Genomic DNA, 26,414 nt, shown 5'->3' on the forward strand with positions numbered 1-26,414 from the left:
TGCGCTCCTTTCTTCCTTGTTGATGCTGTTTCTGGAGCTCCTTGCTTAAGGGGTCCTGCTTGTGTCTCTTTCCTAGTGTGCTGGAGCCCCAAAGGAAAGCAGCTGGCCGTGGGGAAAGAGAATGGCACAGTGGTCCAGTATCTGCCGGTAAGTTTTGGCTGGCAAAAATCTTTCTCTGTACAACTGTGTGCCCCTGGTCGCCGTCTCTCAAAAAAAGATACTGTAGAGCTAGGAAAGGTGCAGAAGAACACCTTCAAAAGGCTGCAAAGCTTGGGGGTTTTCAGTTTAGAAAATAGTGGTTACTGGGCCTTTTGTAGTTGGCATCCAGGATGGAGTGTTGGAGACCGAGTGGCGACTGAGGGTGTGAGCTGCGAAGTCAGATCCTTGGTTCTGCCTCAAACGCATGAGGAGGCCTTAGGCAAGCCAGTCTCTCTCCCCCTTCTGCAGAATGGGGATAATTGGGTTGTGTGGTTTACTGGGATAATCTATTGGGGGGGGGGGGGATTGCATGGTTTCTTAGCCTCTGTTATAAAGTTCCTCCAAGCAACCCCTTATGTTTTTCAGAACCTGCAAGAGAAAAAAGTCATTCCCTGTCCTCCGTTCTATGACTCGGACAATCCTGTTAAAGGTAGAGTATTTTCTTGGGTTGGTTCTGCAGTGTTTTTCCCCCACAGGTGGACTTATGAGTCTCTCGTAATCTCTCCAAGCATGTTCAGCTTGAGATGTTTGTTCCTGAACGAATGAGTGTTCTCTCTTTCTCTTTCTAACAAAGCCGTGGGTTACGTATTTTTGTAAACGTGGCAGCATTAAAACTAAATATAAGTTAGAAGGTGGATGTGTAAAAATATCTGTGCTATTTACACAGATATTTACATAGATATTGCAGATAAACAGGCCCTGCACATGCTTGATCTTGTCTAATCCTAGAAGCTAAGCAGGGTCAGGCCTGGTTAGTACTTGGATGGGAGACCGCCTGGGAATACCGGGTGCTGTAGGCTTATACTATGATCTGGGAAGCTAAGCAGGGTCGGGCCTGGTTAGTACTTGGATGGGAGACCGCCTGGGAATACCGGGTGCTGTAGGCTTATACCATGATCTCGGAAGCTAAGCAGAGTCAGGCCTGGTTAGTACTTGGATGGGAGACCGCCTGGGAATACTGGGTGCTGTAGGCTTATACCATGATCTCGGAAGCTAAGCAGAGTCAGGCCTGGTTAGTACTTGGATGGGAGACCGCCTGGGAATACTGGGTGCTGTAGGCTTATACCATGATCTCGGAAGCTAAGCAGGGTCGGGCCTGGTTAGTACTTGGATGGGAGACCGCCTGGGAATACCGGGTGCTGTAGGCTTATACCATGATCTCGGAAGCTAAGCAGGGTCAGGCCTGGTTAGTACTTGGATGGGAGACTGCCTGGGAATACCGGGTGCTGTAGGCTTCTACCATAGTCTTCCGAGACTGAAGGTTGCCAACCACTGCACACAATATCTGTGCTTACATACACAGAGAAGTGATAATGCCAATAAAGGTTAACTAACTAACTAACTACACAGAGAAGTGGGTGGGGGCTCTCTTTACCCGATGGCTCGGCTTCTGTGAATTTGAGTATCTGCAGAGGCCAAGCCCACAGCTGTAGGGCCCCAGAAGGCATCCCAGATATGACCAGATGCATGCAGGAGGTCTTCTGAGGGGCACAGGAGGCTGCACACAGCCTCCCTGAGCCTCAGCAGGCCTACTCGGTGCTTCCAGTTTGGAAAGGCACTTCCAGTTTGCCGGTGTGGGCCTCCCCATGGATTTCAGGATCTGTGGAATTTGGTATCTGCCAGGGGTCTGGGAACTGATCCTGCGGGCCCACAGTGTAGGACTGCAGCTTTAGACAGTTTCAAACCCTGGGTCCCTTTTAGGGAGAAGAGTGGGATATAAATAAAGTTATCATGAGTAAAATCTAGTTACTATCTAGTTACTATCTAGTTACTAGTTACTATCTAATAATACAGGTATTTCTATACCGCCTTTCTTGGTCCTCAGATTTCTCCTCAGACTTTATTCAAGGCGGTTTCTAGTTACTATCTAGTTACTATCTAGTTACTATCTAGTCACTAGTTTACTATCATGAGTAGAATCTAGTTGAAAACCAGCCTTTGAGCAGGGCGAAGGAGCAAGGGTGGCCTGATCCTCCTTTCATACTTTATTTTTCCAGCTTTTAAATGTTTGCATTTTTTTTTTTTAGTATGGCTGTGCTAATGTAGGTTAGTGGCTAAGAGATCTGAACCTGGACTTGCCACTTTGGATCTCACCTCTGCCATAAATTCCCACGTAGATAGCAGGGCGCTCACTCCTGGCCTCGGTCTTCTCTCCCCATCTGTGCTAATGGTATAATTTAATGCATTTATGCCGTGTATTTTTCTCCACCCCCCCCCCCCATATAGCAGGTCTGGGGGCTGACAAACCCGTGGGCTCAAAAAAATTACAGGTTTATTGTAAAGATAGATGATATACGTGAATCCTTTTTGTGTCGTCATTGCTGTAAAGCACGTATACTTGATATAAGCACCTGAATGCTGTCTATGACTAGCATCTATTGTATTGGCAACCTTCAGTCTCGAAAGACTCTGGTATCGCGCTCTGAAAGGTGGTTCTGGAACAGCATCTAGTGTGGCTGAAAAGGCCAATTCGGGAGTGACAATCCCTTCCACACTGGGAGCAAGTGCAGTCTGTCCCTGGTCTGTCTCCCTGGCTATGGGCCTTCCTTCTTTGCCTCTTAGCCTCAGACTGTTGGCCAAGTGTCTCTTCAAACTGGGAAAGGCCATGCTGCACAGCCTGCCTCCAAGCGGGCCGCTCAGAGGCCAGGGTTTCCCACTTGTTGAGGTCCATTCTTAAGGCCTTCAGATCCCTCTTGCATCGCAGCTGTGGTCTACCTGTAGGGCGCTTTCCTTGCACAAGTTCTCCATAGAGGAGATCCTTTGGGATCCGGCCATCATCCATTCTCACGACATGACCGAGCCAACGCAGGCGTCTCTGTTTCAGCAGTGCATACATGCTAGGGATTCCAGCACGTTCCAGGACTGTGTTGTTTGGAACTTTGTCCTGCCAGGTGATGCCGAGAATGCGTCGGAGGCAGCGCATGTGGAAAGCGTTCAGTTTCATCTAACAGCAGCATTTATATAGTGGTTTTGAGCGTGCGGGTTGCCTACAAGCGTTACCTTGATTTCTACTTGCAGGGAATTTTTTTTAAAACAGAGCATCACATCTGTGAGATGATCTCTGTGATTTGTGACAGATCTCAGGCCCGGCACATACCTTCAGACTTGCACGGTGATACGTTCTAGAAGGGAAGAGTTCCAAGGTTTTCCCTCTGGGTGCACAAAGCGTTGTGTGTGTGTGTAATTTTGCTGAAAACCTGTTCATTCCTCTCTTCTTCTCTTTCAGTCTTGGATGTCTTGTGGGTCGGCACTTATGTCTTCACTATTGTGTACGCAGCTGCCGATGGCACTTTGGAGACCGCCCCGGAAGTGGTGATGGCTGTCCTTCCTGTAAGTGGGCTGTGGGGAGACACACCTCTTTGACCAGCTTCGAAGTACAGTGGGCCCGTGGTAGCCTTGGGGGATCCATTCCAAGACCCCATCATGGATACCAAATTCCATGGATAGTGAAATCCACTGGGGGGGGCTCTACCGGGAAACCAAAAGTGCCTTTTGGAAGTCTTGGGGGGGGGAACCTTCTGAGATGCATGGAGTCAAATCTGCTGGTGCTGATCCTTGCGGATAAGGAGGGACCACTGCTTTTTCTGAATGTGGCTGTGCCAGTGTAGTTTAGTGCCTAAGAGGCTGAGTTGTGGCTCAGGACTTCCCTGGTTTGAGTCTCGTCTCTGCCATACGAGGCCCTCCAGTCGCAGGCTCTGCACCTGCAGATAGGAGCCAGGGTGGGTGTAGTGGTTTGGGTGGTGGACGATCCAGGACCTGGACAATCCAGGTTCAAATCCCTCCTTAGCCACGAAGCTTCCTGGGTGACCTTGGGCCAGTCACTTTCTCTCAGCCTCGCCTACCCCACGGGGTTGTTGTGAGGACAAGAAAGAGGGGAGCAGTTGCGTACTGAGGAAGAGCGGTACAAAAATGTGAAAAATAAAAATAAGGAGGACTCGCTGTGTATAATGCTAGGATTGAAGCAAACTCTGGAGATGGCCGTTAGCCGGCTTCTCCCCTCAGTTCTCGGTCTTCCCCGTTTGCAGTGTGGGGATGATAATAAGAACATAAGAACAGCCCCACTGGATCAGGCCATAGGCCCATCTAGTCCAGCTTCCTGTATCTCACAGCGGCCCACCAAATGCCCCAGGGAGCATAAGAACATAAGAACAGCCCCACTGGATCAGGTCATTGGCCCACCTAGTCCAGCTTCCTGTATCTCACAGCGGCCCACCAAATGCCCCAGGGAGCACACCAGATAACAAGAGACCTCATCCTGGTGCCCTCCCTTGCATCTGGCATTCTGACATAGCCCATTTCTAAAAATCAGGAGGTTGCGCATACACATCATGGCTTGTAACCCCATAATGGATTTTTCCTCCAGAAACGTGTCCAATCCCCTTTTAAAGGCGTCCAGGCCAGACGCCGTCACCACATCCTGTGGCAAGGAGTTCCACAGACTAACCACATGCCGAGTAAAGAAATATTTTCTCTTGTCTGTTCTAACTCTCCCAACACTCAATTTTAGTGGATGTCCCCTAGTTCTGGTGTTATGTGAGAGTGTCAAGAGCATCTCCCTATCCACTCGGTCCGTCCCCTGCTTGCTTGACCTCACAGCGTTCCTGTAAGGGCTCCCCCCCCTTGGTGCCGGCCGGTAGCGAGGGCACCTGCCTTGTTGGGGCGGGGGCAGAATTGAAATGCAGCTTCTTTCTGTTCAGAAAAAGGAAGAGAAGCGCACGGAGTCCTTTGTGAATTTCATGGAGCCCTGTTACGGCAGTTGCACAGAGAGGCAGCACCACTATTTTCTCAACTACATTGAAGAATGGTGAGTCCCAGAGCGCGACGGTTACGCTGGTTTTACCGTACACAAAGGCATGCAGTTTTCTCTGCCAGTGTCCGGGTGGCATGGTTATTGTGTCTTGCCCCCGAATGGAGCACAGCAAGCCGTAGCATGTGGTCAGGGAAGGCTACCAGTGCGCCCTTTCCTCCAGCAGCATCTCGGGGGTCAACGGAGGCCTTAAATGTCTATCCCGAGACTGAAACTTCCCCTTCCAGGCTCTGTCTGGGAGAGGGAAGTGTCTTAAAGGGGCAGCTTCAGGCTTGGAAATCCAGGTACTTTGCCTCTTCATTAGGCTGCGTATGTTTTTCAACTAGGCGCTAGCAGGAAGTGACGTCTCTAGCACGCTTCTATATCGATTCATTAACGAACAGCAAAATGGCTAGTGTTGCCTGCTGAAAAACAAATGGCGGACTTTCTAACTCGCCGCTAGCAAGTGCAAGGGGGGTGTGAAGGTTCTGGTATTGGTGGGACTGGTCCGGCTTGGTGGGTTCTGTCTCCAGGCCAGTGTTTCAGCGATTCCCAAACTTTCAGCTGGCAGCTCCCTTGTCCTACTGGGGCATTGGCCACAGCTCCCCGCTAGGGCTACAATCCTATATACATTGTATAAGGTTTTTTTGGTGGGTTTTTTGCGAGGGTTCTGTGGCTCCCTTGGCTGGTTTCCACGACTCCCCAGGGAGGCACGGCTCACAGTTTGGGGCTCCTTTCCGTAACCCAAGCGGATCATTCTTTGTACTTGACACTCTTTGCTTTTCTTTAAGGGATCTGGTTTTAGCCGCTTCCGCAGCGTCGACAGAAGTCAGCATCCTTGCCAGGCAAGGCGACCAGGTAATCCTCTTTCCTCTTCCTTTCACCGGTGGTCTGCAGCTTGTCAAGAGCTGGGACCCACCTTCCAGAGGCAAGTAGAGCGACCACAATTCTCCTCTAGTCCTGCACTTATAACAAGGCAAGTCAACAGGATACAGGTCTCCTGGTTGTCTCATGTGCTCCCAAAGGTTTCCCATGGGCAACTGTGACATTCGGGGATCTGGATTAGTTGGGCCCTGGGAATGCTCCAGCAGGACTCTTCTGATGTTCTCACATTCCTGCCTTGTGACCAGTTAGCATGCAGTACTCTTATCTCATTCAACCCCCATCTTTCCTTCCAAGCCAGTTGGCAGGAAGAGAGGGGATAGAGAGTGGAGCGCAGTCATTTTTGAAAAGCAGAGAGCAAGAAAGAGTGTTGTGGCAGGGAGAGCAAATAAATGGGTGGGAGACTGAGGGGGGCCCATTGGAAAATGGGAGGCTTGTGTAAAAAGAACCCCTCCGAGTCAGGCAAGGTGATTTTTCGCCAGTTAAGGTGTTTATTGCAGAGGTGTTTGGGCCCCTTCAAGTGTTGCATGAAGCCACGAATAAACCTTGGTTTCGCTCAACCTGCAATAGCCGCAGGATCACATGTTCCACCCTTCCCTCTTCTGGATGTACAGGAAACCATAATTCTGCTTCCTGACCTGGTGTGTGACAAGCCTGGATTGGCCATAAGGACCAAGCTGGCCAGTCCCAGCTTGTTCTAACCGTGGATTTTGATGACCAACTGTCGACCAAAAGTTGAGATTTAAACCAGAACGAGTTGCTGACCTACTTCTTTTGCAGGTCAACTGGGAACTGTGGGTTCTTGAAGACTCCAGCCGAGCGGAGCTCCCTCTGACGGACAAGAACGACGACACCTTGCCGGTGGGCGTGGCCATTGACTACACCAGCAACACGCCCATCACCATAAGTAAGCATGACGTGAATTCTGCTCAACCTCAAGTGAATAATAGTTCTCTCTAGAGCAGGGGTGTCCAAAGTTTTTGGCAGGAGGGCCACATCATCTCTCTGACTCTGTCGGGGGCCGGAGAAAAAAAGAATTTACATTTAAAATTTGAATAAGTTTACATAAATGAATATATTAAAGAACTTATATTAATGAATGGAGGTCTTGCAATAGCTCAAGGCCTATAAAAGGCCTTGCACAAAGCAAGGTTGGCCTTTCCTTTGCTGCCACTACTGCATCGCAGACGTGAAACAACAAGCAGTGGAGGGAACCCTCATCCCACAGCTCACGCGAGAGGTCAAACAGTCGCACTCACGCTGAGAGCAGTTGTGTCGGGCCAGTGTGGGCTCCAACAAATCTCCGGAGGGCCAGAGGCTCATTGGAGACTGTGGGCTCCCTGAGGGCCGCATTGAGAGGTCTTGAGGGCCGCAGGTGGCCCCGGGGCCGGGGTTTGGGCACCCCTGCTCTAGAGGGAGGTTTTGTAGCCATCGCTAGCCTGGGAGGCTGCTATTGATGTAATAGCCTGCCTATGAACTCTACTTCTCGAGGCTCTGAAATGCTTCATGAGGGCTCCTTGCAGTTGTATTAGCCTAGATGGCTTTTAAAAAGGGATTGGGCAGATTTCTGGAAGGAAAGTCCATCACAGGTTACAAGCCATGATGCGTATGTGCAAGCTCCTGGTTTGAGAGGTAAGCTGTCTCAGAATGCCTGGTGCAAGGGAATGGTGACAGGGTGCAGGTCCCTTGTTGTCTTGGTGCCTCCTGGAGGCCTCTGGTGGGCTACTGTGAGATGGACTAGATGGCCCTGTGGCCTGATCCAGGGAGGCCTTTCTCGCGATTTTTATGTTGTGTGCTTATAAGACTTGGTTATTCTGAGGCATCCGGTTCCTTTTGCAGCTCTGAAACTTTTGTTCGGTTTCGAAACGTTCGTCTGCTGTTTTATCAATGACAACGGTGTGCTTCTGTGGCATTTTTGCAGGTGAGGAGAAGACTTTGGATCCAGCCCCGGTCCTCCTGCTGCTCTCGACAGATGGAGTACTCTGTCCCTTTTACATGGTCAACCAGAACCCTGGCGTCAGAACGCTCCTGGTGACCCCTGAGGTTCTCTCAGCGGACGGGGACCGGGCAGGGAAACCAGCTGGTAGGTGCCCAAGAGCCAAGTTGCTTTTTTATTCCTTATGGATTTTCTGGTGGTTAAAAGCACCATCCTGGGCATGTCTATTCAGAAGTTCCCTTGGTTGCACCGGGGACGTACTCGCTCTTGTTGTTGGCAACCTTCAGTCTCGAAAGACTATGGATGGTGGTTCTGGCACAGCGTCTAGTGTGGCTGAAAAGGCCAATCCGGGAGTGACAATCCCTTCCACACTGGGAGCAAGTGCAGTCTGTCCCTGGTCTGTCTCCCTGGCTATGGGCCTTCCTTCTTTGCCTCTTAGCCTCAGACTGTTGGCAAAATGTCTCTTCAAACTGGGAGAGGCCATGCTGCGCAGCCTGCCTCCAAGCGGGCCGCTCAGAGGCCAGGGTTTCCCACCTGTTGAGGACCACTCCTAAGGCCTTCAGATCCCTCTTGCAAATGTCCTTGTATCACAGCTGTGGTCTACCTGTAGGGCACTTTCCTTGCACGAGTTCTCCATAGAGGAGATCCTTTGGGATCCGGCCATCGTCCATTCTCACGACAACTCGCACGTGAATGTATATAGGATTACATCCTCAATGGGGAAACCGGACTAGGCCGTTGCTTCGCTTTGGAGCGTAGATGATTTGCAGGGCCCCATCTGTCTGTGAAGGCTGACTGGGGCATTCACCTCGGGCAGTAGGTTGGCAAGGGGCACTTTCTCCTTCGTACCTGCCTGCTCTCCATTGCTGCTGCTTCCACACGCTGGACTGGGAAAGGAAGAAGGGAATGGAACGGAAGAGGGAGAGTAGAGTGGTGGGCTAGAGTGTCAGACAAGGGGAACGGTGTCCAAGAAGTGAGTGGCAGGCCAGGGTGCTGAACGCTTGTAAATGAACGATTCAGAGTTGCAGATTCATCATAAAAGCTCTGTGCCTTCTCATGTGTGTAATTAACGCCTCCCGTTCAATTTGGAAGAACTCCTGTTGGGTCCATGCCCTCTTCGTCTTGGCTCTGCTTGCTTTTGAGTATTGGCAGGGCATCTTACTCAGGTTGACACAGCCCCTGCCAGAAATCAATGGGGAGCTTCAAGCTCCCCCTCTCCCCCCAGGCTCAATTAAATTCAGCCGACTTGGGGAATCATGCTGTTGATCAAGGGTTGGTTGTTGGAAGGGCAGGACCTTGGAGCGCTGAGCATGTCTCTTGTGTATGCGTTGACTTCCTTGACTTTCCTAACCTGCCCCCATTCCCAAAGCTGGGAGCTGCTTGAAACGTGACGGCCTTTTGGAGCACGCGGTCTACCTAACGCACGCCCACAAAACCTATAGCGTGACCACGTCGGGAATGCTGTGTGCGCTTCTGGTTTTGCTGTACCTGAGAGAGGATGTTGTTGAACTGGAGAGGGTGCAGAAGAGGGCAACCAAAACGAACAGGGCTGGGGAGAAAAAGGCAACTGAGGGTGGATGCGATTGAGAGGTATAAAATTCTGCCTAATGAGGAGAGCGCATGGAGGTTTTTTCCTCCTCTCACAATACGAGAATTGGGGCCTCCAATGGAACGGATTGGTGGGGGTGGTTTAGGACGGACCAAAAAGCCGCAGCGCGTTGGCCTGTGGAACTCACTGCCACGTGATACGGTTGCGGGCCCTAGCTTGGGTGTTTTTCCAAGGGGGGTTGGCCAAATTCACGGAGGGCAAGTCTACCAGTGGCTGCTGATCACGGTGGCTGCACCCTACCTCTGAGAGTGGCAGTGTGTTTTTGAACACCCAATTGCAGGGCAAGAGGGGTGCCTTCCTCTCCTGCTTGTGGTCCTCCCAGGGGGCAGCTGGTGAGTTGCTGTGCGTGGGGGCGGGGGGGGATGTTGGTCTAGATGGGCCTCTGGCCTGACCCAGCTGGTCTCTTTCTTGCCTTCTTAGGAGGGCATCTCCAACGTCGTTTGACCTCCTGTTTATGTTTGAAAAATTGCTTTAAATCGTTTGTAGAAAGTCTTGGTGACCGGCCACGAAAGCCCTGGCTGCACGGCAGCTTAAAAATATTTTTAAATAGTTTTAAGTGTTGAATGTCTTTTTTTTGGTTTCCTTTCTCCTGTTCTTCCAGGAAGCACACCCCCTTCCTCTGCATCTCTCACAGCTCCTTCGAAAGTCGAAGCCGCCCCGGCCTCCACCGCCGGGGCAGCCAGTTTCTCATTTGTGCCGTCCACCTCGAAAACGACCCCGTCGACCAGCGACTCCAGCCTGCCGTTTTCCTTCCCGCCAGAGACCCTGAAGCCCTCCTCTGGCTCCAGCCTGGCTGGAGGGGCCGGCTTCACCTTCCCACCTGCCTTCAGCAAAGCGCCCCCAGCTCCAGCCGCTGCGTCTGGGCCTGTCACCCCTTCCGCATCCTCTTTCTCCTTTGGAGCTGTGAGTTTTAAAGCCAACACAGAGGGCTCACCCAGCCTGCCGCTCTCTGGACCTCCTGCTGGCCTGAAGCACAGCTTTCCTTCATCCTCTTCTGTCAAGGTTAACCTCAGTGAGAAGTAAGTCTCTTTTGAGGAGTTTTTCCTGCTGTTCCAGTGGCCTCTTAAAAACAATCCAACACCTTTGTTTTGATAAATACGCCATAATTCAACGTCCCGGTTCCTGATCCTTAATGATACGTCATTTTTTTTAAAAAAAAAGCTTAGTATCGCTTCGTATTTGCGCAGGAGCTGCAAATTACACACCAAGCACTTTGCTCACTCAGAACTCTCTTATTCCTGTCCTTGTGGCCCCTGCTTAAGAAGAGCAAGTCTTATGTCCATATTGCAGGTGGGGAAGATTGAGGGCAGTGTCAGAGTGGCTTGCCAAAGGCCGTTCAATGAACAGAGGCAAGATCTGAAGCCCTGATTTCGTAGCTTAGGTTTTTTTTTCCCCCCCATGACTTCAAACATTCCAGACATGTTCTATCGTTCTTTTGTTCCTTCCTTCTCCTTCCAGATTCAGCGCTGTAGAATCCTGCGTGCCGATTGCCAGCGGCAGCCAGAACGCCGCCATGTTGTCCTCCCCACCCGCTGTGAAGCCCCCGTCTTCGGGGGCTCTGACCCAGTCCCCTCTGCTCTCTGCTGCCGCTCCTGCCCCACCGATAAAGGCCTCGACCCCGGTGACACCAGCAAGTACGGTTCCCTCCCTCTCGCTTATCTTCCCCCCCTGCTGCCCAAACATGGGGTTTGTGAGCTCCTCGGGGCGAAGACCTGTTCTTACTCTAAAACACCCTGTATGGGTATTGTGTCGCGGTCAAGGTTATACTTGTTTTTCCTTGGCCCTGCCCACTAAAGCTTGGCCCCAGCAAAGTGGCAATACAACTGCAGTTTAAAATGGCACTTTCAAACAGAGGTGCTCCTGCTCTCTTTTGCTCCAATCTCTTAAAATAAAAACCAACAGGAGAAAAATAAACACGTTTTTATGAGTCGGCGCAAGGCCCAGTAAGTGACTTGCCCACTCTTTGCCCCCTGTTTCCCCCTTCTTTCACAATTTTTTAATTTTTCACATTTATACCCCTCCTTCCTCCAGGCAGCTCAGGTTGGTGTACGTAGTTCCTTTCCTCCTTTTGTTTTCACAACAACCCTATGAGTGCAGTGCATCTTTAGGGAACTTGGAGAGAAAGCCTTAGGTCTGGCCGTGACCTAACAGGCCACTGGCAAGAGAAGCTTGGAGTGGTTACAATTTTAAGAACATAAGAACAGCCCCACTGGATCAGGCCATAGGCCCATCTAGTCCAGCTTCCTGGATCTCACAGCGGCCCACCAAATGCCCCAGGGAGCACACCAGATAACAAGAGACCTGCAAGGTGTCCTGGGAATTGTAGTTAAGAACATAAGAACAGCCCCACTGGATCAGGCCATAGGCCCATCTAGTCCAGCTTCCTATATCTCACAGCAGCCCACCAAATGCCCCAGGGAGCATAAGAACATAAGAAGAGCCCCACTGGCTCAGGCCATAGGCCCATCTAGTCCCGCTTCCTGTATCTCACAGCAGCCCACCAAATGCCCCAGGGAGCACACCAGATAACAAGAGACCTGCATCCTGGTGCCCTCCCTTGCATTGGCATTCTGACATAGCCCATTTCTAAAATCAAGGGGTTGCCCATACACATCAGGGCTTGTACCCCGTAATGGATTTTTCCTCCAGAAACTTGTCCAATCCCCTTTCAGAGGCGTCCAGGCCAGTCGCCATCACCACATCCTGTGGCAAAGAGTTCCACAGACCAATCACTCTCCCGAGGTTTTGGCCTAGGCAAGGTGCTGCCAGAGTTTGAACCTGGAACTTCCCGCATGGGACGGAGGGGCTTGACCACCAAGGGCCCTCTCCAAGTTGGTGTTGAGCTGTGTTTGTCTCTTGCTCCTTGACACAGCTGAGGTTCCCCCAAACCACTAAGCCTCTTAGCTGCACTGAACTGCCCGCGAGTGTTACAAATTCCCAGTCTGTGTTTCTTTCTGAACCCTAGTGGCACGTCCTGCTCCAAGTGGATCCCCAGCTTCGGGTCTCCAAAAAACAGCCAAAATTGCCCCAGCTGTGGTGAAGCCGAGCTCTTCTCAGGTAAAGCAAAACCAGGTTGCCTGAACTTGATGCTTGTTTTGGATTCGGTACAAGACGACGGATCAAATCAAAGAGCTACTGAGCCAAATATCACCTGTGGTGACCAGGCAAATGTCTTCAGAGCAGGATTGAAAGTAATTGCACTGACTGCTCTGATCTCCAGCATCTGGTATTTAAGTAGCGCATTTCTCTAGAACATTGAAGTTCCGGGTTCCATGGAGAGAGTTCTACCTCCCAGGGAACTGAGACCTGTGTAGGAGCTTTGTCTGGTTCAATGAAGTCCATCCTGGCTAGTAGCCATTTTTCTGGTTCTCCCCTCCATTTATTTGTCTAAACCCCCATTTTAAGCCATTTCGGCTGGGAACCAGCGCTACGTCTTTGTGGCGGTGAGTTCCACAGTCTTAAGTGCGCGCCGTCTTATCTCCGGTCACCAAAGCGATCCGTGCAGAGGATTTCCATTTGTGTTGCAATTTAAAAACTGTGCTTCACAGGCCCGGGCCCCAGCACCCCCACCCCCTGGTGGGGTAGCAGAGAAGCAGCTTCATCAGTGGAAAGATTCGGATCCGGTGATCGCAGGGATAAGAGAAGAGGTGAGGAATTGCTTCGTCTTTCCTTTTCTGCAGGAGGTGGGAAAAAAAGAACTGTGGACTTTTTTGGTCTTCAGAGCCAAGTTGGAGAACTCAGAAACGGTTTGTCCCCAGAGATCTGTTTGTGCACTGCAATAAATAAGAACATCGGAAGAGCCCACTGGATCAGGCCAAAGGCCCATTGGTCTTGAGAACGATTGTCTTGAGAGCAATTAAATAATAATAATGACAGCAACTGTTGCCCTGCACATGCCCAATCTTGTCTGATCTCGGAAGCTAAGCAGGGTCAGGCCTGGTTAGTACTTGGATGGGAGACCGCCTGGGAATACCGGGTGCTGTAGGCTTATACCATGATCTCGGAAGCTAAGCAAGGTCAGGCCTGGTTAGGACTTGGATGGGAGACCGCCTGGGAATACCGGGTGCTGTAGGCTTATACCATGATCTCAGAAGCTAAGCAGGGTCGGGCCTGGTTAGTACTTGGATGGGAGACCGCCTGGGAATACCGGGTGCTGTAGGCTTATACCGCAGTCTTTCGAGACTGATGGTTGCCAACCAATTAAATAATCCAGAAATGCAGCAGTGATGTTTGCCCTGTGAGGAGACCAAACCTGCCCCACCTCGTTGCGAGCTGGCTTCTTCCTAATTGCGACTCCCTGGATCTTTTGCGTTCCTTGGGTGGCCTGTCTAGTGCTGAACCATGGCTCTTGACTCTTCCATGCCCGGCTTCTAGATCGCCCATTTCCAGAAGGAGATGGAGGAGCTGATCGGCAGGACGGCCAAGGCCTCCTTCCAAGTGGGCACCGACGAGGAGAAGAAGCTTCTGAAGACTGAGTCCAATGACTTCCACACCTTCCTCTTGGAGATCAAGGAGACCATGGAGGTGAGAGAATTGAGACAGAGCCCAGTCTGGAGCTGCAGGGATCCTGACTGTGGCCCCAGACTGTACGATGGTGATTTGCCTTTTTTGCTGCTCCGGTTTCGGTTCCCAGTTAATTTCCAGGCATGATTCAAAAGTGCTGGCCATTACCTTTTAAAATCTTTTTAACCTTCACATAAGAACATAAGAATAGCCCCACTGGATCAGGCCATAGGCCCATCTAGTCCAGCTTCCTGGATCTCACAGCGGCCCACCAAATGCCCCAGGGAGCATAAGAACATAAGAGCAGCCCCACTGGATCAGGCCATAGGCCCATCTAGTCCAGCTTCCTGCATCTCACAGCAGCCCACCAAATGCCCCAGGGAGCATAAGAACATAAGAGCAGCCCCACTGGATCAGGCCATAGGCCCATCTAGTCCAGCTTCCTGGATCTCACAGTGGCCCACCAAATGCCCCAGGGAGCATACCAGATAACAAGAGACCTCATCCTGGTGCCCTCCCTTGAGCCTTCCCCCAAAACCGGGAACCTTTAGTAGCCCGCGGACCACCGAAGCAAAAATTGGAATCGCCGTGGGCTGCATTGCAGCCCCCCCCCCACAGAAAAGCACAATTAAATTTGTAATAATTAGCAATGATGTATTAGATTTATTATTTATAGATAGAGGTGGGTGAAAACAGTGAAAATGAACAAAAAACACAACTTTCTGCGCTTCTCGTTTTTGTTTTAAAAAAAAAAAATCCCCCAAATCTGCAAAAATAAAACTGTTTTGTTTGGTTAATGGGGGGGAGGGTACCTGGGTAATTGACTGTGGCACCTACTGACCCTATGCCAGCTGTATAAACTACCTTTAAAGTGATTTATAACTTGACTGAAGCCCCTATCCTAGGGAGGTACGTGGGGCGGTGGCTAGAAATAGGGCCTTCTCAGTAGTGGCACCAACGCTATGGAATTCCTTTCCCCTTAACTTAAGAACGGCTCCCTCTCTTGAGACTTTTCGGCGAGGCCTGAAGACCCTTCTGTTTAAACAAGCCTTCTGAGTTCTCGGCCTTTTTAACGTCTTTTCAATTTTTTACGGGCCTGATTCTTTTATGACTTGCTGCCCTGTGCTCTTTTTACTTTTTTACGACTTGTTATCTGACTACTGTTTTTATGGTATGCGTTAATATGCTTTTATCTGTTTTTAAATTATGTTGTTAATCTGTTTTTTAATTATGATGTTTAATCTGTTTTTAACCTGTTGTAAGCCTCCTTGAGTCCCTTCGGGGAGAAAGGCGGGGTAAAAATAAAGTTGTTGTTGTTATTATTATTAATTATAATGTAAACGTTGAATAAAAACACATACCATTGCTTCCTGCACTTCTAACGTTGGAGAACACTGAAATCGAGAAGATTTTTGTTGCTGGCTGCCGACGGTCCGTTGTCCACACTCTCTGGTGGACAGCACTCGGCGAGATGCCAAAAATGATTGAAGTCTTTTTAGGAGACCTCGCCGACCACTTCTCAGGGTCTTGTGGCTCACAGGTTGGGCACCAGTGCTTTACAACTTGGAGCCAAGGGACTTGTCCCACCATTTTCTGAGGCTTTTGATGCTGCCGATGCACTAGTAACAAAGGGATTTGCTGTCTTCTGATGGCTATTTTTCCCCTCCCCCGACCTTTTGAGTGTAGTCCCTTCATGGAGACATCAGCCTTCTGAAGACCAACCTGCTGGAAGGATTTGCAGGGCTGGAGGAAGCCAAAGAAAAGGACGAACAAGCTCACAATTCGCAATACTTGCACCTGCTCTACAAGAAGCCTTTGGACCCAAAGAGTGAAGCTCAGCTTCAGGTAAGATCATGGCAGTCTCCTCGAGAGAGGCCTTAACTCGGGGGCAAAGACCCCTGCTTAAGAAGCTTTCTGCTATGCCTGGCCTGGGTCTGCATCCAGCTCAGATTCAGGCTCTGAATCTGAGCTACAGCTCTGTGGCATTTCGGGAATTGCCCAGGAATTGTGCCAGTTCAGCATCGTACATTAATATATATATTTTTTTCTTAAATCGTTCAGAGGTTGGTTTTATTGTCGCCGAGTTCCTTGCCTCTCTGTGCGATGATCTACGAGGGCTTGCGCCGCGGCAGTTCATTTCACGGATGGCAAAGCTTAAAACCACCCTGCAATTATAAATGCAGAATTGCTGCAGGAAGCCCCTGTCAGTGCGTTAAAAGGTTTTTGAATGAGATAGAGAAACTTGCCGGGGAGAGGGGGGACGGGGACGTATGAGACTTTGCTGCTGCTTCCTTCCCCCCCATGTCAAAGTTATTTAACCCCCGTGTTGCAGAACTGCAAAATATTGAGCCAAGTCGTGACTGTTTTGTATAATTGACCCTGCTTGCTCCGAAGAACCCATTGTGGGAATGCTGGAGAAGGAGACTGCAGAAGCCGTCCTTAAATCAAAGCCCTTGGGTGGCTGAAACTAAGCTTGTCAGAGCAGCTCAGTCCCTGGTCAGCCTACATCTCTCGCCTTTGGTGGGGCAGTGATTTCTCCTTTTTTGGAGTGTTTCATGTTCCGGGCCTAAAGGGGGTAAGAAAATTAAAAAAATCCTGCAGGATTGGGGCCCAGAGCCCTTCTAGTCCTGCAGTGGCCCACCAACCTTCTCTGAGTAGCCCGTAAGCAGGAGAGAGAGGGGCGCCCTTCCCTTCCGCTATTGTTCCCCCAAAACTGGGATTCGAGGGGCAGACAGCTGCTTTTAAACCCAGAGGTAGTGAGAGAGTACCCATTGCCGAACCCATCTCTCTTCGCTGTAAGAAATTAAGATCTGGAGAAAGTATTGCTTCAAACACCCCTTTGAAGCAACTTCTCCGCAAAGCAGCATGTGCTTTGTGGAAGGGGCTACCATCTCAGTCCACAAGCTGAACAACAGGCAAATCGGTATTTGCCATAGCCCTGCCGAGCATCAAGCTTGACGGCATGCATTAAGCCAAGCAAAGGAAGGCGGGGAAGGCTTTTGCCTTCCTTGGCATGCACCCCCTGGGTGTTTCGTTGCACGCCCTCTCCGTTATCAGCGGATGCACTAACAAATCTGAACTGGAACCAAAGCCAGATGTTGAACTCCCTGCTAGCAATCGTGGCCTGCCGAATACAATTTGAGGCGGCGACCGTCTCTGCCGGTCTTCTTACGACTTTAGAAATATATAAGGTTTTGATTTTAAACACGGAGCGTCCCGGACGGTGACGATGATGAGTCTTAATGCTTTTTCTCTCCTTCTTCGGGGCAGGAAATTCGGCGCCTGCACCAGTACGTCAAGTTTGCGGTTCAGGATGTGAACGACGTCTTGGATCTGGAATGGGACCGGCACTTGGAGCAGCAAAAAAAGCAGAAGTGAGTAACGAGCGCAAGCTAGGAGCCTGTTTTTTTGTTCTTTTTTTGGGGGGGGGGGTTTGCAGAGCTCTGTTCACCAACCTAAGAGCCAGGCAGTGCTGGGTAGGGTCCCTCCAGCCCAGTGTCCTGCTTCGCAAAGCAGCCAACTCTGAAGCCTCTCGCGGCACCCAAGCAGGGTATGGCACCCCTCCTGCTGGCTGGCCCTGTCTTGTCCTGCCTCTGAATGCGAAGGTTCCATTCAGGCTTCTCAGCAGGTAGCTTCTCCTCTGCTTTTGTAACCTAAGGATTGTTTCAGTGAATCTGCTGAGCCCAGTATTTGGCATCCGTTCTAGTGTGGAGCTTTCCGTTTCACACTGGAACTTTCCGTTCTAGTGTGGAGCTTTCCGTTTCGCCCTGGAACTTTCCGTTCTAGTGTGGAGCTTTCCGTTTCGCCCTGGAACTTTCCGTTCTAGTGTGGAGCTTTCCGTTTCGCCCTGGAACTTTCCGTTCTAGTGTGGAGCTTTCCGTTTCGCCCTGGAACTTTCCGTTCTAGTGTGGAGCTTTCCGTTTCGCCCTGGAACTTTCCGTTCTAGTGTGGAGCTTTCCGTTTCGCCCTGGAACTTTCCGTTCTAGTGCGGAGCAAGAGGAAGAAAGCGTTTCTTTGCCCCTCTCTCGATGCCGTGGTTGTTCTCGGTAGTCATGTGCAATAGAAGGAAAGCTGAACTAGATGTCACTCAATGTCCCCTTACCCGGTTCATGCCTCCCTCACCACCTCCGTTCTGCTTTCTCACTGAACTTTTGCTCTCAATCTCCCGGCTTTATTTTATCGAGCAGGCGCTTGATGGTGCCGGAGCGCGAGACCCTCTTCAACACCCTTACTAACAATCGAGAAATCATCTACCAGCAGAGGAAGCGGCTGAAAAACCTCGTGGACAGCCTGCAGCAGCTTCGCTTGTACAACCAGACCAATAAGTGGAGCCTGTCCAGTGAATCTTCTTCCCCAAGTGGCATCCAAAGGTGTGTGTGTGTGAGCCGAGACGCTCAGGGGGAACCTTGGGTTGCTTTGCCTAGAACCATAGAGCTGGAAGGGTCGTCTAGTTCAACCACTTGCATGTAGCAGGAAATTCTCCTCCTAGAACGTCTCCAGCTCTGCTTGAAGTTCCACTCCCCGGTGAATTAATCCACCCAGTCATGGTGTTGAGCACTGCAGATGTCCCCCCCCCCCATATCTATGGATTCACTGATCTTATGTCAGAATGCCAGATGCAAGGGAGGGCACCAGGATGAGGTCTCTTGTTATCTGGTGTGCTCCCTGGAGCATTTGGTGAGCCGCTGTGAGATCCAGGAAGCTGGACTAGATGGGCCTCTGGCCTGATCCAGTGGGGCTGCTCTTATGTTCTTATGCTCCCTGGGGCATTTGGTGGGCCGCTGTGAGATCCAGGAAGCTGGACTACATGGGCCTATGGCCTGATCCAGTGGGGCTGCTCTTATGTTCTTATGCTCCCTGGGGCATTTGGTGGGCCGCTGTGAGATCCAGGAAGCTGGACTAGATGGGCCTATGGCCTGATCCAGTGGGGCTGCTCTTATGTTCTTATGCTCCCTGGGGCATTTGGTGGGCTGCTGTGAGATCCAGGAAGCTGGACTAGATGGGCCTATGGCCTGATCCAGTGGGGCTGCTCTTATGTTCTTATGCTCCCTGGGGCATTTGGTGGGCCGCTGTGAGATACAGGAAGCTGGACTAGATAGGCCTATGGCCTGATCCAGTGGGGCTGCTCTTATGTTCTTATGCTCCCTGGGGCATTTGGTGGGCCACTGTGAGATACAGGAAGCTGGACTAGATGGGCCTATGGCCTGATCCAGTGGGGCTGCTCTTATGTTCTTATGCTCCCTGGGGCATTTGGTGGGCCGCTGTGAGATACAGGAAGCTGGACTAGATGGGCCTATGGCCTGATCCAGTGGGGCTGTTCTTATGTGGTTCTCCAGCTCCACCCCCATGTATTTTTACTGTAGCGCCAAGCACACCTGTCTCTTCCTATGTAACCTGTATAGAATGCTAGAAGAGGAATTGCGACCAAACAGTCAGCTGCAATGCTAGAGGAAGGAGACGGCCAGAACGTTAACAGGACTCTTTCGGTTGGTTTTATGCCTGTCACTCTCCTCCAGTGTTCCAGCTGGCTGGTACTCATGTTCTAGTGTTCTATACCAGGCTGCAAAGCAAGAATTAGGAAAGCAAGAAATAGGGTCCCCTTTTATCTGTGGTTTCAGTATCTCCGGGGGTGGGCCAGGAACGTATCCCCCGTGGATACTGGGGGGGATGTCTGTACCAGCATCAAGTTGGTTGCGTTCGCTGCCTTTTGAGGCCAAGGCCTCGCAAAGCAGTTGACATGCAAGGTTTATACCGGGGCTGTGATGCTCATGAAGCGCTTGGCCCTCAAAGAGCACACTACAACGGCTGCATTGTTCTTTTTCATCCGTGTGCTGCTCTTTCGACTCCTCGTGGACCGACTCAGCCTGGACAGCGAGCTGGAGGACCTGAGCAAGGCCTTGACCAAAACGGCGCTGGAATCTGGCCCCAAAGCGATGCCGAGGGCAGCAGGTAAGTCCGTGGGGCTGGCATTCTAACCCCAGGTACCCCTGGGGAGGCTGATTTCAGTGCAGACGGGGGGGGGGAGAACCTAGTCTGCTAGCTGACTGAAGATACAGGGGATCCATTGTACATGTTAGTACAGTGTGGGATAAAAAGAAAGCATTCATGTTGCGTATTAACTTCCCTCTCCTTTCTCTTGCAGCTAAACTATCCCAGGTGAAGCAGGCTCAGCTAAGGAATTTTCTCTCTAAGCAAAAGATGCCACCCATCAGATCAACTGCACCAGGTATCCCATAGTCCACTGGGTCACTCCCATCAACTTGTCGGTGCTTGGCAAAAGTGTGTGATCTGCAGAGGCCCCTTGTCCCTCCCTTTACTTTGAGCCGTGTGTGTGTGTGTGTGTGTGTGTGTGTGTGTGTGTGTGTGTGTGTGTGTGTTAAAATTAGGACCATGGCCTGATTGTGTGTGCGTGTGTGTGTGCATGTGTTTTAAAATTAGGACCATGGCCTGACTTTTGAATGACACTTTAGTCTACAGTCTCTGTGCAGATTTGCTCTCTGCAATTTTGCTTATCCGCTAAGGGCAGAATTGGCGCCTACTTCTCTTTATCCACGAATACTGTGCCAGTGCACTCGGGGCTGGAGGAGGGGTTCTCAGCAGATACTAACAGGCAGGTAGGAGCAAGCCAGTTTGTGGGAGGCAGAGGAGAAGAGACAGTGGTCTCCTTGTGAGCAGAAGGTAACACTGGCACCATGCAGGAGGGAGAGAATGGGACACTTATACAGTGTTTTTGGCATCAAACGGGCACTGGTGTTGGCCCGTGGAGAGTTTTCGGACACATCTGTGTCCGCTTCCAGACTTACCCCCACCATCTTGGGGATTCCAACTGAACCTTCACAAATCTAGTGTGATGAGAAGTCTCTCAAAGGCTGCCTGAGGGCTGCTGTGGGGCAGGCGCGAGGAAAGAGCCAAGAGACAGGTGGAGAAGGAGGTCAGGTGAAGCATCAGAGGACACGATGACATGACTCCCACTTCTGGGTTGCTTGACCCTGAAAGCGGTGGTAGTTGGCTTCGGGTGGTCTCGCTGCTGAGCAGTGAGTTCCCCACGATGCCCTGAGCGTTGGCCACATTGCCCCACAGAGCTGCGCCATGCAGCCTGGTAACCACCGCCCTTAAACATGAGCCTTGCAGCTCTTGTTTTCTCCTCCCTGACTCAGTCCCGGTCTGGTGCTCTCTTCCCATCTTTCGCAGCCAGTCTCTCCCAGTCGGCTTTCCTGTCCTTGAGGTACGAGGAGGACTTGGACGACGTGAGCTCCGTGTCTTCGGCTTCCCACTCCTTGGAGAATGAGAATATCCAGCCTGTGGTTCCTGAAGAAGAGGGCAATGAGGAAGAAGGGGCGGCGGAGGAGGAAGAGCTGGCCCCCATCCAAGTGCCTCGCCACGCCCCTGTCGTCCGTACTCCCTCGGTCCAGCCTGGTCTGATGTCGCAGCCCCTTCCCCTGGGCAGACCTAACATCGCAATGGGCACACTGAGTGAGTAGGCCGTTTGGAACATCTCAAGTGTGTTTATTCCATTCTGCCCGTGGGGGAGGGGGGGGGAGAAGAGGTGAAGATGCCTGCTCAGTCAATGGGGAACATACCTTTGACCCAGCATCCCAGGTTTTCATACAGGGAGTCCAGTCCTATGCAGCCCCCACTGTACTCAGTGGGACTTACTCCCTTCTAAGTGCTTTCAGGATTGTGGCCTGATTCCTTCAAGCTGGGTCTCCTTTGACGGAGTCCTCACAATCTCAGCCTCTTGTTTTCTGGAGAACCTGAATGAGGTGTGACTTTTCTTCCCCTTTGCAGTATCAACACCCAAAATCATCCCCCAAGGGGCAGACAGTACCATGCTGGCCACGAAGACCGTAAAGCATGGAGCCCCAGCTCCCTCCGCCCCTATCCCCGCACCCCAGGCAGCTGCGGAAGCCGCGCTGAGGAGACAGATGGCGAACCAGGGTCCAGGTAACTGCACACCTAGGCCCTTCCACCTAGGCTAACAGCATGCCAGTTCTTGTTGCTAGGCAGAATCCACAGTCCATATCTTATTTCTCTTGGGTGGTTTGTGACTTGCCAACTCATGAACAGTGCACAGTGTTTCTTGAGGCTGGCTGGCTGGCGACCCTGCTGTGTATCTCTTCCGGAGGGTTGGACCGGAAGGTGCTGCACGCCCCTTCCGGCTCTGATTCTGTAAATGACTCAACTTCTTGCTTGCCTGGGGTTAGGCCTTGAGCTTCTTTCCTCTGTAAAGCACCATGTCTCAGCCAGGGGCACAAGTGCCAGCCGTAGAACATCGGCACACAGCAGGTGGGACTTGGCAGCGCCAGTGGAGCTTGCTCTTCCTAGCCTGGTAATGGAGATGACTCGGGTGCTGGAGGCGAATTCCGGTTGTGCGGTAGCTGCCCCTTTTAAAAAAAAAAAAGCTGCACATTGAGCAAGCAGGGAAGTAGGTTGTAGAGGGAAAGGAGATGGCAGCGACAGCTTTCCCTCGCTGCTGGTACGATGCACTGAGCCACCCCTGCACACGGCATCCATCTCTTGTGGCCGTGGTACCCACAAAAGGTTGTCCAGGTCTGTGGATCCTGTCTCTGCTTGTCTGTGGTTCCCAAATTCCCCCTATCGCCCACAAATGGCTTACCAGCCTCTGATTGCGACCCTCCCGTTGCCTTCTCCTGTGTCTCTGTGCTCTCTAGAAACACTTAAGATCAGGAAGTGTTAACAGGAAGTAGGTTGGAGGGCTGAAAAGAACACGACGCTTATCGTAGAGTTCCGTCACCTCCTTTGCGGTCCTCCAACCGGCTTCATGTTAGCGCTTCCTAATCGTTGCATTTGAACACAGGCAAAGGAGGGCTGCAGGCAAAGGAGGGCTGCTTGAGGGCTTCTGGAGGGCTACTGCAGGCAAAAGGAGGGCTGCAGTCAGGGCTGCAGGCAAAGGAGGGCTGCTGGTAAGTCATTAGCTCGATGGAGGGATTGATGAGCTGCTTTTTGTAGGGTTTGTTTTGATCTTCGGTTTCTGGTATCTGCAGGGGGAGTGGGAATGTAACCTCGGCAGTTACTGGTGGGCACCAGTATTTGCCCCCCCCCCAAAGTTGAAGACCTGCTTTAGAGTGGACTTCTTAGTTGGAGACAGATTAAGACTTCAGGGCCAGCTGTGAGGCAGTTGCTCCAGGCAGCTGCTTGGCAAGGTCATCTGCTTGGTTGCGCGCGCACACACACACACACACACACACCTCTATCACCCGGTATAAGCCTACAGCACCCAGTATTCCCAGGCAGTCTCCCATCCAAGTACTAACCAGGCCTGACCCTGCTTAGCTTCCCAGATCATGGTATAAGCCTACAGCACCCGGTATTCCCAGGCAGTCTCCCATCCAAGTACTAACCAGGCCTGACCCTGCTTAGCTTCTGAGATCATTGTATAAGCCTACAGCACCCAGTATTCCCAGGCGGTCTCCCATCCAAGTACTAACCAGGCCTGACCCTGCTTAGCTTCACAGATCAGACGAGATCGGGCATGTGCTGGGTAACATTTGCTCCCTCCTGCCTCATTGGGTAAGGTATCATTGGAGGCTCTTGCTTTCTAAGTCGAGACAGGCTGTGATCAAGGAGAGGATCTCTGTTCTGACCCACTCTCCCTAGTGAGGCTCTCCTGGTGCCAACCTGAATGTCTCTTCAGCACAGGGCAAAGACCTTTTTTAGTCTCTTGGGCAACTTGATCGCTGACGGTGATGCAACTTCTGGAATTTACTGTTTCACGAAGGCTTTATATCGTTCATTGCCTAGGGAACGCTTATCACCGCATGGCCAAGCACATGGTTCGGTGGCGCCACATTCTGAGCTCACAGATGAAATTAATGCCTCTCTTTTTGTCTCCAAGCTGCCAGCACGTCCTTAACGGAATCGACTTTGAAGAACGTTCCTCAGGTGGTCAACGTGCGCGAGCTGAAGAACAACGCTGGCCCTCCCGCCATTTCTCCTGTTATAGGGTGGGTGGATTCTTGTTCCTTCTCTGTGCTTGGTGCACCTTTGGCTGAAAGACCAAGCTGCAAATCAGGGCTGGCCCTTAGTTCCAATCTCGCTCAGTGAGCTGAGGCAAGCTGACTCCTCTCTGCCTCGGTCGTCCCCATCTGCAAAATGGGGATATTAGTGTCCCTTACAGTGGGGTTGTAAGGACAACTTCACGGTCACCTGCACGATGGGCTTTTTGCAGTGCTGTAAAACACAAAGCAGTGTTTGATTCCTGCGTCAGTGGCCAGAATTTTGTTTTTGCCGCAGCGATCGAGGCAGCTGGCAGCCGTCTTAGTCAAACTGTATGCAAAGGAAAACCCTCCCTCCTGGATGCGAGGACGGATCAAAAACTACTCAGTTAGGCCCTAAGCAAAATAAAGCAGCAGATGGATTGAGTTTGGGTCGGCCGCTGAGAGACTGGTGGGTCAAAACAGCCACTTGCAGTGCTCAGGAAGGGAGCAAGAATTAAGCACCTTCTTTTTGACCTCGGCCTTCCTCCTCACACCTTCCTCCCCCCCCACCGTGCATGCAAGTTAGTCGGTAACATAGAATGTTTCAGACAGAAGTGTGGTGTCACCTTCTGACTTAAGGCCCCCTTTCAGTGTCCGCATCAGTCTTGAGCCCTTGCCACATGGTTGGGCATGGAGGGGGGGAGAGATCTCCCCTTTGAAACTGGCAGGGGGTCTGCCAGCATTCAGCCAGTCGCGTGACTTCAATTCACCGCCAAGGGGCCGCAGGGAACATCTGCTCTTGTCGTTTTTGCCGGCCAGTCGCTCTTGAGCCGTTCCAGGGGGCTTTGCGCAGATGTCAGCTGGCGGAGAAGATCATCTTCATTCTGTCACATCCTCCCTTGCTGGGCAAGTCAGAAGGGCTGGCGAGGGGATGCAAATTCAGAGAGCCGATGTGGTGCAGGGGCTACTGGCTCCAGCATGGCGTGGCATTTTACAACCCCTCCCAGTGCAAAGCATGTCCTCCATTGCGTGGAGTGAATGAGCACATTAGAGAAAGGGTGGAACATGGACCTCTCCCTTTATTTCCTGATTTCACTACATGCATGAGTGTTTTTTTACACAGGAGAAGATTGGCTCCCCCCCAACCCAGGAACATTGGGTTGTGTGTGTGTGTGTGTGTGTTTGTGTGTGTGTGTGAGAGAGAGAGAGAATTCATGGCCCTGGGCACCGAGTTCCAGATGAGTTTTGACAAACCTGGGATAAAAGGAACAATTGCAGCCTGCGTGGCCTGGAGCCTACGGTTGTGTTTTTAAATGCAATCTGGAATCCTGTTGGCCTTCTTTACTGCTACTTCATCCCGCTGGCTCGTATTTTGCTCTGCAGTTGGCTGACATCCCAAGATCCTTTTCACCTGGTCTTGACCCAGCAATGGAACCCGGTGTAGGCCTAGCGCAGGCAGATACCATGTTAGTTTTCCTGCCCCCAAGCTACTTAGCAGAGCAATCGCTGCTCCCTCAAACGGAGAGAGAGGCAAAAGTGCTTAGCTTTGGGTTGCTAAGGATCCCTGAGCTGGAGGGAGGGCTAGCTCTGGAAGGCCTTTGGATTAACCTCATGACGGTTAATGCTTCTAATGCAGAACTTGTGGCCACCGCTGGGGTGTTTCCTGATGCACATCCAACATCTTTGATTTGCCCTTTATCTGTTGAAAGCACAAGGCTGTCCTGTCCCACCGCCCAGTCACAACAAGTAGCCGTTTGCGTTGGCCTGGCCTTGAATCTTCCACCTTGGCAGTTATCTAAGCCACAATTGATAAGTGCCGATCGCTTTTGAAAAAGCAGCTGTGGGGAGGGAGGGAGGGAGGGGTTTTGCCTTGGAGGAATTGGGTGCGTTGGAGCTGAAGGCTACGGTAGTATAGCATTCAAAATGGAGACTAGTGACAAAAGGCGCATGTGCCTGCATTGCAGCATTTAACATGAAATCCAGTCTTTTTTCAAAGAACTCGGGGAGAACGCAAGGCATGGTTGCTTTCTCTGGTGGTTTTTTCAGCACTGGCACTTGGTAGAAAGCCCTGTACTGTGCGGTACTGAATAATCAGGGTATCTAGTTGGTTTCATTCCATGGCAGTGAATCGAGCACTCAACTGTTTCCTATAACAGTTTAAAGCCCTATACTAACAGACCTTTAAAGCCCTATACTGCTCTGGGCCAGGGTATCTTAGAGATCGCCTCCTCCCGTACAATCCGGCTCGTCCTCTCAAGTCATCAGAGAAGGCCTTTTTACAAGTGCCGCCGCCTAAGGAGGTACGTGGGGCGGCGGCAAGAAACAGGGCCTTCTCAGTAGTGGCACCAACGTTGTGGAACTCCCTTCCCCTTGACTTGAGAATGGCTCCCTCTCTTGAGACTTTTCGGCGAGGCCTGAAGACCTTGCTGTTTAAACAAGCCTTCTGACTTCATGGCCTTTTTAACATTTTTTTTAGTTGCTTTTTTACAGGCCTGATTCCTCTAAGAACTGCTGTTTTATGCTCTTTTTAATTCTGACTTTTATCTGACTACTGTTTTTATG

The 26,414-nt window shown here is 51.2% G+C and overlaps 1 protein-coding gene and 1 pseudogene across 1 annotated transcript in view; both read left to right on the plus strand.

Moving 5' to 3' along the window:
* NUP214 (nucleoporin 214) overlaps positions 1-26,414 on the plus strand; it is a 56,094-nt gene that overhangs the window by 3,868 nt on the left and 25,812 nt on the right. Inside the window, exons 5-24 of the mRNA XM_066610752.1 lie at positions 77-147; positions 565-628; positions 3,425-3,528; positions 4,896-5,002; positions 5,776-5,842; positions 6,647-6,773; positions 7,788-7,949; positions 10,013-10,430; positions 10,870-11,045; positions 12,377-12,468; positions 12,960-13,058; positions 13,786-13,935; positions 15,601-15,759; positions 17,185-17,288; positions 18,102-18,284; positions 19,778-19,863; positions 20,057-20,140; positions 21,106-21,387; positions 21,703-21,858; positions 23,771-23,879. Of these exons, the coding sequence (XP_066466849.1) occupies positions 77-147; positions 565-628; positions 3,425-3,528; positions 4,896-5,002; positions 5,776-5,842; positions 6,647-6,773; positions 7,788-7,949; positions 10,013-10,430; positions 10,870-11,045; positions 12,377-12,468; positions 12,960-13,058; positions 13,786-13,935; positions 15,601-15,759; positions 17,185-17,288; positions 18,102-18,284; positions 19,778-19,863; positions 20,057-20,140; positions 21,106-21,387; positions 21,703-21,858; positions 23,771-23,879 (2,800 nt within the window). The remainder of the gene's footprint in view (positions 1-76; positions 148-564; positions 629-3,424; positions 3,529-4,895; positions 5,003-5,775; positions 5,843-6,646; positions 6,774-7,787; positions 7,950-10,012; positions 10,431-10,869; positions 11,046-12,376; positions 12,469-12,959; positions 13,059-13,785; positions 13,936-15,600; positions 15,760-17,184; positions 17,289-18,101; positions 18,285-19,777; positions 19,864-20,056; positions 20,141-21,105; positions 21,388-21,702; positions 21,859-23,770; positions 23,880-26,414) is intronic.
* Positions 13,283-13,399, plus strand: LOC136635745 (5S ribosomal RNA; annotated as a pseudogene).

Source organism: Tiliqua scincoides, chromosome 16 (genome assembly GCF_035046505.1).
Source record: "Tiliqua scincoides isolate rTilSci1 chromosome 16, rTilSci1.hap2, whole genome shotgun sequence".
NCBI lineage: Eukaryota > Metazoa > Chordata > Lepidosauria > Squamata > Scincidae > Tiliqua > Tiliqua scincoides.